General features: G+C 44.2%; 1 protein-coding gene across 5 annotated transcripts in view; it reads left to right on the forward strand.

Annotated features, from left to right (window-relative positions):
* Positions 1-13,348, forward strand: part of Mindy4 (MINDY lysine 48 deubiquitinase 4) — a 109,442-nt gene that overhangs the window by 6,278 nt on the left and 89,816 nt on the right. For all 5 annotated transcript variants that reach the window (XR_007341686.1, XR_007341688.1, XR_007341687.1 and 2 more), the window contains 3 exons: positions 771-890; positions 5,061-5,296; positions 8,794-9,040. Coding sequence is in view for 2 of the 5 variants with exons in the window: in XM_048786415.1 (XP_048642372.1) it covers positions 771-890; positions 5,061-5,296; positions 8,794-9,040 (603 nt within the window). In the remaining 3 variants the exon portion in view is untranslated. The remainder of the gene's footprint in view (positions 1-770; positions 891-5,060; positions 5,297-8,793; positions 9,041-13,348) is intronic.

The raw sequence follows: 13,348 nt of genomic DNA on the forward strand, positions 1-13,348 counted from the left end.
CAAGAGCAAGAGATGCTCTTGACCCAGGCCGAGCCCTTTGTGAGGATGTCCTCAACCTGCAGCCATTCAGAGGTCATGGTGGCTGGTGAAGAGGCAGGCAGCGGCTGCAAAGGAAGAACCCAGGCTCCTGCTGGGGACAGTCTTCCCCGACTTATCATTGCCAGAACCTAGGTTTCTGGGCATTCAGGGTGGGATGATGGACAGCAGCTGTGCTGGTGACCCGGTGAAACTTTCACCCTGGGCTCCCCATGGGCCTGGGTTCCAGAATCATAAGCTCACAGGCTGGGGGGGGGGTATCAGACCTGCTATATGATTCCACTGTGTGGTCATGGGTCCCTCAACCCTGCCCCCTCCTAATCCATCTTAGGGGTGAAGGGAGTGAACGTTGGCCTTTTGTTATGTTTTTTTCTTTCGTTTACTTTTGAAGTTTCATATTCCATAGCCACATATCTACAGCCAAACTCCGGGCCCCCTGAGTTGGTCTTGGGTGAATCAGTTACCTGGATGTCACTCCTTACCTGCTGTCCAAAGGGCTTGACTGGTAGGGAATCCATGGTGAAGCCCGATGGACCCACAGGGCCACTGTAAGGAAATAATAGCTGTGAGGCTGGGTTATGTAAAAATGAATTCTTAACTTGCAATCACCTCATAAAGGCTGGCCAGATGAGGATGATCATAATCAACATCAGTTGGTTTTTGTTTACCCTGCGTCAGAGAACGGAAGGTTTTGATTTAACTTGAAGAAGAGTGATTCAGCCTTCTTCCCTCAGGGCTTAAAGAAGACGTGTGTGATCATGGACCAGGAACGCCCACGCTCTGATCTCAGCATAAACAGCAGAAATGATCTCCGCAAGGTTTTGCATCTCGAATTTCTCTACAGGGAGAACAAGGTGCATGCTTTTTTAAGGAGTCGCTTGGAGCTGTGGAACTGAGCAGCATTCATGGGCCTGCAAAGGTGACAGGGGTCTCAGGGGACTCCTGACCACCACCCCGCCCCTGAAAAAAAAATGGGGAGAAACAGCCAAAGCCAGTGCTGGCAGGGCCCACGGCTCTCAGCCTGGGCAGCCCCGTACCGCCCAGGGGCGTGTTGCGCTCCTGTGGTTGTTTTGCACTCATTTGTTCCAGAGCCTGTGGCTGTGCCCAGCTTCAAGTCGTCCCCTGTGCTCCCTCCTCCCAACACGAGGCATATGAGGCTATTTTTAGCAAGACTGTACTTAATAATATAGTATTCGGTTATACTAAAATTTTCCATTCCCTGCCGGTGTAAGACTTTCCTTCTTGGGTTCTGAGTAATGCCTTAGTCTGCAGTGTACTGTGACGTATCATTCAGGCAAAAGTGGGAGTTGGGTTCAGCTTAACCTAGGTGCGTTGGAGTTGGGACAGCAAGTGGCTGGCTCTTCCTTGGGTGGGAGGGGGCTTCCCTGATTCCCCAGCCTCAGTCCTAGGCACCTGCTGTTACTGGCTTTCATGGTGCCCCTTGGGTTTCTTTCGTGTGTGTTTGCCTCCTGGGTAATAGAATAGTCGAGTGCTTCTTTAATTAGTATCTGTTTCCCCAGGCAGCCAAGGTGGTGACAGCCTCTGTTTACTGTTGTGTCCCTGAACTTCATGTTATCATCTGATGACGCAATGAGGCATCCCTTTGTGTTTGTGGAATAAATGAACGAGTAGAGGGAAACGTGTCTATATGAGGGAATGAAGCCACAACCCCGTCTTAATTAGTAGAATCTTCGAATTCAAAGAATGGGCTCTCGAGAATATGTTGCTCCGGGGTTGGGTGGAGTCAGAAAGAAACTTGATTGATCATGTATCAGAATTTTAAAAACAAGGCAATACAAAGACATCTCATGCAGAAGTCCAATATACAAAACAAAGAAAGGAAGGCACCTTATTGGAAGTGGGGAGGGAGGTCCTGCCTTCTGGGCTTTCTGGGTCAGACCCCCAATGCCCTGTTAAACAGTTTTTAAATCAGTGATGTAAGGGGATCCCTCCTACCTCCAGAGGGAAGCTGTGAGCTACAGAAAAGTGGCCATCCAGGTTTCACGGTCAGTTATGGGGTACGGATTCCAATTCCCAATCCTATCACAGCAAAGGTGGTCAAGCATTTATTTATTTCTTTTTAATTTGTAATGCTTTTTTTTACACACAAAATCTTAGCCGATTGGATTGTTATAGGGATGAGATCAAGGCTACTCCTGAGACACCCAGTGGGACCTCCAAACCACTTGGAAACCATCTAAATATGTATCGTGGGCCAGGAAGGGACTTAGGCCAGGTTTTCCTCAACAGAGCAAAGAACGGACTTTCAGGAAAATCCATACACCCCAACCAGCTGGCCTCAACTCATAGGTGCACCTGGTTGCCAGAAATTCTCATGCTTGCCTCTGAGGAGCAAAGGGTCATAGCATCAGAGGCTCAGTAAAGACATCACATAGATGGCCTTCATCCTCTGTGTCTTGGGGTGACACTTACCCCCTTCGTTTCCTGTATGTTCCTGTTTACTCTTCTGTGAGCCATTCTGGGCAAGAAAACTGCTCACCCAGGCAGCAGATATCCCACGATCCTCCGTCTGCTGGATTCTGAGGCAGGAGAGTGGACTGTGCAGTTTAAGATTTTGCACAGGGGTGAGGTTTGTTGCCCAGAAAACACAATTGTCTGTTCTGATACAGTGGGATTTTATGGAAAATCACTTTTACCTAATTTATCAGAAGTATCTGTGCGATTCAAGTGATTTCTATTTCCTTACCATATTTAGCCTCCCTAAGATAACTGTCGTCCTAAGCTACTTAATATGTTTTCATCAGACTTTGGTAAGTGCCCTGATTATCTGATTTAAATAGTAGTCATTAGCTGGGATACAATGAATGAGAGTCTATATTTTACAGAAAAAAATGTGCTCATTAGTCTGCTTGTTGCATGCTAATTTTGACATTCACTCAGCCCAAAGCAATGTGATCCTGGAAAGCCCTATAAATTTAATGTTAATATTCCCAATAACTTGCTTTTCCCCCCATTGAGTATATGATACATTAAAATGCCATGGAAAATTGAGGTTTTGAGAAATGGTGTCTAGATTCACATAAACATAGGGTGTCGTCTGTTGTGAGCCAAGTGATGTGAAAACCCTGATGTATAATTCAGACCCTCCAGGGCCCTCAATCTTCCTGATTGAGAGAAAAAGTATGCAGGCCGAAATAAGTTAAACAGATTAAATCTTTCCCTCATCTCTCTTCATTGTAAGCTTTAGACTTTGACAAATAATCTTTTTCTTTTTTTTTTTCATCTTTGGTCTCCTACTAAAACAATGAGTAAACAAATGCCATTATTTCATTCCTCTGATATTAACGTCTGATAAATCTGTTGAGTTTGGTCCTGGTCCATTGGCTGTGGGTCTGAGCGTTCTGCGGTGTGGATCACAGGAACAGACAGGAAGGAGCTGACTTGCTCTGAGGGTGCTCTCGGCTCCAGGTGCCTGTCACATGGCTCACCACTCTGATTGCATGACCACTGGGCCCAGGTCGGGCCACCGCTCAGCAGGGCCTGGGTGGTTCCAGGTTCATGGGGTGGTGACTGAGGCATGGCAGCTGCTGAGGCCATCCGGTGGCTTGTGGCCATGTCTGTCCAAATCACTAGAGGGAATTTTAGGAGAAATCAGGGCTCTGATTCTTGCTATTTTGGCTTAGAGGGCCTCAGTGTGTCATGAGAATCTATATTAACTTTCAAAGAGAATATTTTAGTGCAGGCAGGGCTGCACTATCATTTATTTACAAAAACTGCTACTAAAAGTCTCATTTGTTTATTTATTTATTTTAGGGTTGGAGTGTAAACTGAGTCAATCTGACTGCCTCTCTCTGATTTTCATATTAACCTTCTGTTCCAGTGATCTCTAATCGCTGGTGTTTGGTGCTAAAGGGTTAGGGTACATACTAAGAACCCCAAGTGCTTATGAATCTATTAGTTAGTGTCCCTATGGATTAAGACTTTGTTTAAATTGAAGAATATATATTTTTTCTTCTTTTTAAATTTTTATTTGTTCTTTTTAGTTATACATGATAGTAAAATGTATTTTGACATATCATACATATATGGAGTATAACTTCCCATTCTTGTGGTTGTACATGATGTGGAGTTACCCTGGTCATGTATTCATATATGAACATAGGAAAGTTTTGTCCAATTCATGCTACTGTCTTTCTAATTCCCATCTCCCTCCCCTTTGCCTACTCCCCCCTGTCCAATCTGGTGAACTTCCACTCCTCCCTCTCCCCACCTATTGTGAGTCAGCATCCGCATATCAGAGAGAACATTTGGCCTTTTTTGGGGCGGGGGGATTGGCTTATTTCACTTAGCATGATAGTCTCCAGTTCCATCCATTTACCAACAAATGCCATTATTTCATTCTTCTTTATGGCTGAGTAATATTCCATAGTGTATGTGTATCACATTTTCTTTATCCATTCATCTGTTGAAGGTCATCTAGGTTGATTCTATAGCTTAGATACTGTGAATTGAGCTTCTATATACATTGATGTGACCTTGACACTGTAGTACACTAATTTTAAACCTTTTGGGTACATGCCGAGGAGTGGGATAACTGGATCTAATGGTGGTTCCATTCCAAGTTTTCTGAGGAATCACTGCTTTCTAGAGTGGTTGCACCAATTTACAGCAATGTTTGAATGTACCATTTTCCCCACATCCTTGCCAACATTTATTGTTACTTATAAAAGAATATGTTTTTTATAAAGTTGTTCCTAGGAGAAAAATACTAAGAGATTTACTTGGGTAATCCTAGTATGATTGTTCATTGAATTGCCAGAGCCATGCATTGGATGTTAGTTTTTCTGGGATAGAAATGTTGTCTTCACCTTTGCATCCCTGCCCACCCTCGGTGGGTGCCTGGCATATGTTATAGGCAGCCAGCTCATATTTTCTGAAAGTATATACAAGCGAGTGAGAAGTTGATAAGCTTATTTCAAAGAACTGGAATAGCTACTTTCCCTTCCTTCCTTCCCTGGAAGCTGTTCACATAATTAATGTTTCTTTTCCTCTCTCAACGATAGGCAAAAGAAAATCCTCTAAAAACAAACCTTGAACTCATGACCAGATATTTTCTGGATCACTCTGGAAAAACAGATAACAATTTAACTCAAGAAACCCCGATCCCTGCACTCTCAGTTCCAAAGAAAATTAACAAATTGCCGTTGAGATGCTCAGAGACCAAGCTGGTAAATATATATGACCTTTCAGATGAAGACGCAGGATGGAGAACATCATTGACAGAAACAGGCAAAGCCAGGTATCTCTTCCCATTTACTCTGTGTATTAGTTTCCTATTGCTGCTATAACAAATCACTGTATACTTAGTGGGTGTATTGGTAAGGGTGGGCCCACAGCATATAGAGATACTCCCCAATTTGCAATGGAGTCACATTGTGATAAACCTGTTATAGTTTAAAAAAGTCCTATCAAAAATGCATTTAATTCACCAAACCTACAGGACATCATAACTTAGCAACACAGCACACTGTGGAGTGTTGGTTGCTTCCTCTTGTGATTGATTGTGAGGCTGACTGTGAATTGAGCCTTATTGCCACTGCCTACTATTGAGAGAGCATTGTACTGCACATTAGTAGCAAAGATCAAAATGCAAAAATTGAAGCATGGATTCTACTTAGTGTGTATCATTTTCACACCATTATGAAATTGAAAACTTATAAGTAGAAGTGTTACAGGCTGAAGACCATCTATCTATCCATCTATCTATCTATCTATCTGTCTGTCTGTCTATCTATCTATTTCAAAATAGCTTTGTTTTAAGGAACTGGCTTATGCAATTGTGGCAAATTTATAATCTGCAGAACAGACTTGAAGGCTGGGAACTCAGATGAGGTTTCGTGTACAATCTTAGGAATTCCTTCCTTGGGAAACCTCAAATTCTGCTCTTCAAGTCTTCAATGGACAGAGCAAGGCCTGCCTACACCATTGAGAATGATCTGTTCTCTTCAAAGTCAAATGGTTGGGAATGTTAATTGCATTTACAAGGCACCTTCAGAGCAATATCTACACATAGACGACTCAACACCTGGGCACCAGAGCCTAGACAGATTGACATAAAATTCAACCACCCCAGTAGCATAAAGCCATGGGAATGTATTCCTTCACAGTTATAGGGGTCAGGAGTTCAAAGTCAGTCTCTCTGGGTGAAAGGTAGGGTGCCTGTGGGCCCAGCTCTCTTTGTAGGCTCTGAGGGAAATTCCATTGCTTGTCCTTTCTTAGCTTCTGGAGGTCACCTTCGTTCCTTGGCTCATGGGCCACCTGATAGCATGCCACTCAGACCTCTGCTTGTACCATTACAGTCCCTGACTTTACCACTAACTTTGATTCTCCCATCTCCTTCCAAGAAGAACTCCAGCAATGACACTGGGACCACCAGCTAATCCAGGGGGATCTCCCTATCTCAAGATCCTTAACATAATCACTTTGCAGTGTATCTCCTGACAGGGTAAAAGGGCACACAGACACACATATACATATGCATATGGGCCCTTTCACCAGGTCAGGTGACAGATCAATGGATTCCAGAGATTGGGATGGGGACACCTTTGGAGTACACATTATTTAGTTTCTCACACTCCGTTTCAGATATCTCTGTGATGGGACCCTGCTGTTTTCTTCTAGAGGCCAAGAGTACGGATCACTTTGGGATGGAAAATACTTAAGCTTCACATTGCCTAACTGAAATTCTGTGATTGATAGGTTCAGGGGCTTTCTTTGTTACCTAACTTACAACCCTCATACCCTGCATGCAGTCAGTTTTATTTTTCTTAAGCACAGAATATAGTATTCTAAAAGGCAATTAAACCCTGTAGAATTAGAGAGGATCTAAAAGATCAAGTCTCTTGGAACTCTTTTGTTTATTTATTCTAATTAGTTATACATGACAGCAGAATGCACTTCAATTCATAGCACACAAACGGAGCACAATTTTTCACTTTTGGTTGTACCCAAAGTAGAGTCACACCGTTCATGCCATCATACATGTACCTAGGGCAATGATCTCTTGGAACTCTTGAAGAAAGTGAATTGGCATTCTTGATGGAACCTATTTTCTTGAGAACAGTTACACTAACATACAACCCTCATACCCTGCATGCAGTCACCGATAGTGGATTTAACACTACTACAACTGTCATATATGGCATGGGGTCACCAGTCATGATTTCACTTCCAGGAAATGGGTTTTTTGTTCTGATTGGCAGAAAAGCATTTCCTTTACTAAGAAAAGCTGGATCTCCAGGCACGGGTGTCAGGCTGCCGAAGGGCAGGGACCATCAAAAACAATTCATTCAATGGTTCAGATGTGGAAGGTTGTGATGGTGGAATGAAGAAGGTGGCCTCTCCCTCAAAGGCATTTATTCAGCTGGGAAATTAAATATTTCTGGTACAGTAAATAAATAAATAGCAGCAAGAAAATGGTTGGAAAGTAGTTGAAGCTCCTGAGTCCACCCAGGTACCCAACTCAACATCTGGGTGTTCCCCTTCATTCCTTCTTCTTGCCATTTTCTTTGAGCTCTGTCAGCAGGTCTTTGTCCCTGATAATGTTAGATGCTTTGCCCCTTCCCTGCCCAATTGCAAGGGTCTCACTTCACATTTCCCATCCCCTTTCCCTGCATAACTCCTGTGGGCTCTGCCTTGGCCTCTAGGCCTCTGGCCATCTTCTTGAACTGAGATTGTGAGAGCGTTTTCCATAAAACAAGTGTGGCCAGGCCACTCCCCACAGCTTCCAGGAGAAAACCGCATCTCCTTTGGATAGTTTGCAAAACCCTACCCATGACCAGCCCCATGGCTCATCTGAGCACATCCCACAAGCTGGGGCCTGGGGCTCTCTCTTGGGGGTCTCCTATTTACTCAATCCCTTGACTCAGGGCTACCCTTCCCTGAAAGCCCTTTTGCATTTCACCAGGTGGGTTCCAGTCCCTTCCTCTGCTTGCTATGCCCCAGTCACAGCATGCATGACTGTGGCTGTCATGTGTGACCCAGGGCTTGGCGTAGAGTGGGTGTCAGTACCCACCCAAGCCAGTACAGTAAATAGGCGAGCCTACCAGGAGAGCACTGGCTTTGGAGCCCTCCTGGGTGAGGTTCCTCTTCACCTGGGTTTCTTGCTTAGTCTTAGTCTTTCTTGCTTGCTTTGTTCTTTCTCACTCCTTGTTTGCTCTCACTGTCACCTTCTTTTGTTTCTCTCTCTCTCTCTCTCTCTCGCCCTCTGATTCTCTTTCTGTCTCTCTAACACATGCACACACACACACACACACACATACACACACACACAGACATACATTAGTACACATATATATGTTCCCTCTGTCTCTCAAGATAAGAAGCCACAGGCACACCTGCCCAACCTTCCCTTAATAGCTGGGGAATGCCAAGTTCACCACGAGCTTTCTCCACCCCCTCAGAGGACTACAGTGGGGCTGTATCCCAGGGCTCTGGTTTCCCCGTATCACACAGGTCCAGAAGACCAAGGATGTTCTTTTGTTGTAAGGCCTGGAGGGTTCCTATTATGGATCATCATCTCTGGCTTTATTTGTTTGATTGCTGGTCTTATTTTGTAAGCTGAACTTGCCCTGATACCAAAAAGTATTTCCTATTCTTGACCTTTCATGAGAAGGCTCGGGATCAGCCCCTATTTATGCGCGGGCTTGCTCCGAGTGACTGCTGACTGTGGGCTTTCTTGTTGTTAATGGTTCCTCCTGGGGCATCTGTATTAGTGGAAATATTCCTTTTCTGCAGACATGACAATCTTGACGGGGATGTCCTTGGTCATCTTGTATCATCCAAAAGGCCCCACCACAAAAGCAAGCCCGTGCACTTGGTTGCAGGTGAAAGCCCCGCTTTGGTGTCTGCGTGGGAGAGGATGGACAAGCTTCACTCTTCAGAGTCTTCCGTGGACATGAAGAGGACAGGAGAGAAGACGAGGCCAAAGTCGAGTCTGATCGTCCGAGGCATGATGGCTGGGCCCGTGGCCAGTTCCGCACAGGTGGGGCTGCTGCTTTTTCTCCTGTTGTTAGAATGGGGAGCGAGAACTGGGCCGGAGGGGCTGCCTGGGCTTATCAGGGCAGCCCCAGGACAGCCCAAGAAGGGGGAATCTGTGCGCAGGGTAGGAAGATCATCTGCCTCTGTTCTCTCCCTGCCTCTATGGTCAATGACCCGTGGGTCCTTGGACAGGCTTCATCTCCTTCCCATCCCTCAGTTTACCCCTCTTGTAATGAGTAGGACACCTACTATTTCTTTACAGAATAAAAACACACAATCTCATTTCCATCTTTGGAATCCAGGAGAAGGGGACCTCCCCACCTCCAAAGACTATCTTCTTTAAAAAGATGATAGCTCAAAGGGAGTACACACCCCAGTCCTTACACTCTCAGTTGTTCTGATTTTATTTTTTCTCTTTCAAAAAAGTTGCATTATTATATTATAATCTCCTTGAAGGAAGGACTGTGTTATGTTCTCATTAGACAGGGAGATGACACTGAATGAGAGGACATATGTAAGAGGAATTTGAAAAACATTAAGTAGCAGAAAAGCAAAGCAACATCAAACAGCGGACTCCAGGGGCAGCATCAGTCGTGTCCGGGAACCGGAGCAGACTGAAAGAGCACCCGTGGCCTGTGCCCTGCCCAATCATTCACCTGTGTGTGTGAATGTGGCTGGACATGCTGGCTCTATTCTTTTAACCCATTTAGGGTGAGGACAGAAAGAAGCAGGTCCTTTCCCTGCCCCTGCCTGGGTCCTGTGGGATCTTTCATCAAGGCTTTTATTTCTCTTGTCAGGGAGGTGTCCGAGGCCCCCTCGGGCTCTGGGATCATGCATCTTGGTGTCCAGATCAAGGGAAAGAGTCTGCTCCCCTCTGTGGGGTTCAGGCCACACCTTGATGTCATGTGCCATCCTAGGTGACTTGTTAAAGAGAAAGAGTCATAAACTGCTCTGTGTCCAGAATGAAGGGGCTAGGAAGGTGAAGAGTTTGGAGAAAACTCTAAGATGGAGATATTTAATCTCAAAGTCTCACTGGCAGAATGGAAGAGATTTCTTCAAATATAGGAATAGCCTCCTGCTTAGACCCAGGATGGCAAATATGTGGCTTTTGGACTAAGTCTCTGTGGTGCTGTGCCTGCAGCAGACATTATCAGTTGACCTCAGTTCTCTCTTTCTCTTTCTCTCTCTAATCAACCATGAACGAGACTTTAGGATCTCCTTGGTATCGGAGGTAGTGGCTCTCATCAGATGGATTGGAGTGGCATCTTTGATGAGCCTTATTATCCATCTTGGGTTTAGTCCATAAGCCTCCTGAGATCAGGGAATGCCATCACAGGTGTGTGGAACCCCAGGTGTGTGGAACCCCAGGTGTGTGATGCTGGCCTTCGTGGAATTGAGTGGTGTAGACTTGCTTGGTGACTCCAGAGAACACAGTTGGCCCTGTGGATCTGAGGATCTCTATCTCGCTGGAGCCGCTCATCAGTGGACCAGGTTGTTTTGGAAGAGACTGGACTAGTCGTGTTAAGGGCAAGCTACTTAGTTCATGAGATAGGGACACGGAGATGGGGACTTGTCTGGTTGCAAGTTTAGACCACAGCATTAGTTCTGGGACTTTCCAGCCTCAGGATCTTTCCAGCCTCTTATGCTCTTAGAATTACTGAGGAACACAAGAGCTTTTTTTTTTTTTTTTTTAATGTGGATTGTGTCTGTTGACACTTATTTTTATTAGAAAGGAAAACTGAGAAATTAAAAATGGTCACTTATGAAATCATTAAAACGACAGTAGTGAACATATTATATTTGACACAGTGTATTTTTTAATGAAAAAGTGATATTTTCCAAAATGAAAAATTATTGAGATGAGTAACATTGTTTTACTTTTTTTTTTTTTCCAAATCTCTTTAATGTCTGGCTTATAGAACATAATTCAAGCCTCATTTTTGCTTTTGTATCTGGTCTGTTGCAATGAAGTGTTTTAGTTGAAGAATATGAAGAAAATTTGGCTTCAGATAAACAGTTGGAAAAGGGAAAAGGTATTTTCATAGCTTTTTTTGAAAACTAAGATATTCTTCTTTGATACTACCCGAAAACTATACAGGCTTTAGTTTCTTTTCTTTTTTGGGAGGTACAGGAACAATTTACTACTGAGCTATATCCCTAGCCCAGTTTTAAAAACCTTGAATTTGCCACCCTCCTGCCTAAGCCTCTAGAGTTGCTGGGATTGTAGGCATACACCACTGTGCCTGGAAAAACTATAGATTCTTAATATGGAATCTTAAACCATATCAATAGACTTTTTATTCTTTATCAATTTCCTTTGATCTGTCTTGCACTTTGAATCTTTTGTCCCTGCATGATTTAATAATGTGATGCATTAGTCATTTGGAAAACATTACTGAGTTATACAGATCTTCCAATCATGGACACTTTTAATTATATAAAAAAAAATTGCATGAGAAGAGTTTTTAAGTACTCTGAAGCCCTCATGCTCACAGTGGCAGATACAAGTTTTCCAAAATCCCAGTTTTTACCTGGCAGCTAATATTTTATCATTGACAACAATGTACCATTTGTTTGCCTTGATGTGACAGGCTCAGTTTTTTTTTCAAGAATGCCTGCCAAATACCCAAATCTGAATCACTAGTCTGTCAGTGATTCCATGAAAATCAGCGAGTTTGCTCACACTTTAGAAAGCTGCCCAAGCGCTGACCACCATCCTTCACACTTTAGCAGAATGTGTAGGCATAGTTCCTATTTGGTCATACAGAAGATGGAAAAGGTGTGTGCTGCTCTGTCTAGATTGAATAAAGTCAACAATATTTAGGTTTCACCATGGATATTCTTAAGTGAAATTTGCATTGTGTTTATTCACTTTTATTGCAAGCAGATGGTGATGGAGAATACCTTGAACACCAGTGAAATTTGATGTCGCTGCCTTGATTCATGCTCAGGGCCAACAGTTTCCCTTACTGTTGCTTTGTGTGTAAAGTCAACACCCTAAAAAGGCCCAAACATTACTGTCTCAGTCAGTTTTCTATTGCTCTAGCAAAATACATGATGCCGGTTAATCTATAGAGAAAAGAGATCTGTCTAATCAGCTCACAGTTTTGGAGGCTGGGATTCCAAGGTGGGGAGGGCCTATCTGCTTGGGCCTTCTGGCTGCATCACGACATGGCAAGTGGCATTGTGACAGGACCACATGTGAGAGAGGCTGCAATCATGGAAGAGGGATTCAGAGGAGGTGCCAGGCTCCCTTATGACAATTAATTCTTGCAGGAATTAATCCCAGTTCCATGAGACAAGGGTGTCCATCTCTTACAAGGGTGGTGTCCCTGTGACCTCATTACCTTTTGCTGGGCTCCGCCTGTTAAAGGTCCGACCACCTCAATACTGCCACACTGGGGACCAAGCTTGCAGCCCATGAACCCGTGGGGGGCACACTGAAACCACAGACAAATCACAGTAATTAGTATGCAGGGGTCGGTAGATCCCACTTTGAGGACCAATGGACCAGGTGGTCACCAAGATCCTGTCCCACCACCACATTCCAGCCAGTCAGTGTTGTGCAGTTGAGATGCTCTTGTAACTGTGAGGCGAGGGAAGTGGCTGGACTCACCTTACCACATGGTGTTTCTGCAAACTTCTCCTTCTAGTAATTGTTTTGGAAGGTGAGGTTTTCTCCTGGGGCTTCTGAATCCTGTGAAGGACATGGAAGGATAGGTTTCCAGATTTCCTGGAAGGTGTTTTGTGTTTTGGCCATATTTATTGGTTGCTCAAGAGAAAGAAGCCCAAGCGTGCCAGGCATTTTATCATTTTTTTACTCCTACATCAGCTCTGCACTGAGGGATAAAATAAAAGGCCAGAAAGTTTGAGTCTCATTGGGAATGGTGACTAATGTCTCGCTCTGTGCAGGGAAGGATGCCCTGGGCAGCTTTTGGAGCAGGTTTATAGTGTCTGGTAATTTCCACTAGGTCAGAATGTGACAGAATTAGCTCTCCTTATTCCAGCCCAGGCTACCATTTGGCCCTGAATTATTTCTGGATGTGCCGAGAAGTCCTAAAATCAAAATCAAGGAAAAGTCTTGTAGGTTTGTATTTGTCTCTCCCCACCTAATGGATCATGACAGGAGTTCCCATTTCCTTAGTTAATCATCAATAGGGAAGCAAGGACATTTCAGTGGACTCCTTTGGAATTTCTTCATTTTAAAAACTAAGTGCACCTTGAGTGCTTGTGAGGCACTGGCGACTGAGCTGAGAGCTCTGTGGACGCCAGAGAGGAGTGAAAAATGACCTCTGCCACTCCTGATCTACTG

This window comes from Marmota marmota, unplaced genomic scaffold (assembly GCF_001458135.2).
Source record: "Marmota marmota marmota unplaced genomic scaffold, marMar, whole genome shotgun sequence".
In the NCBI taxonomy this organism is placed as follows: Eukaryota; Metazoa; Chordata; class Mammalia; order Rodentia; family Sciuridae; genus Marmota; species Marmota marmota.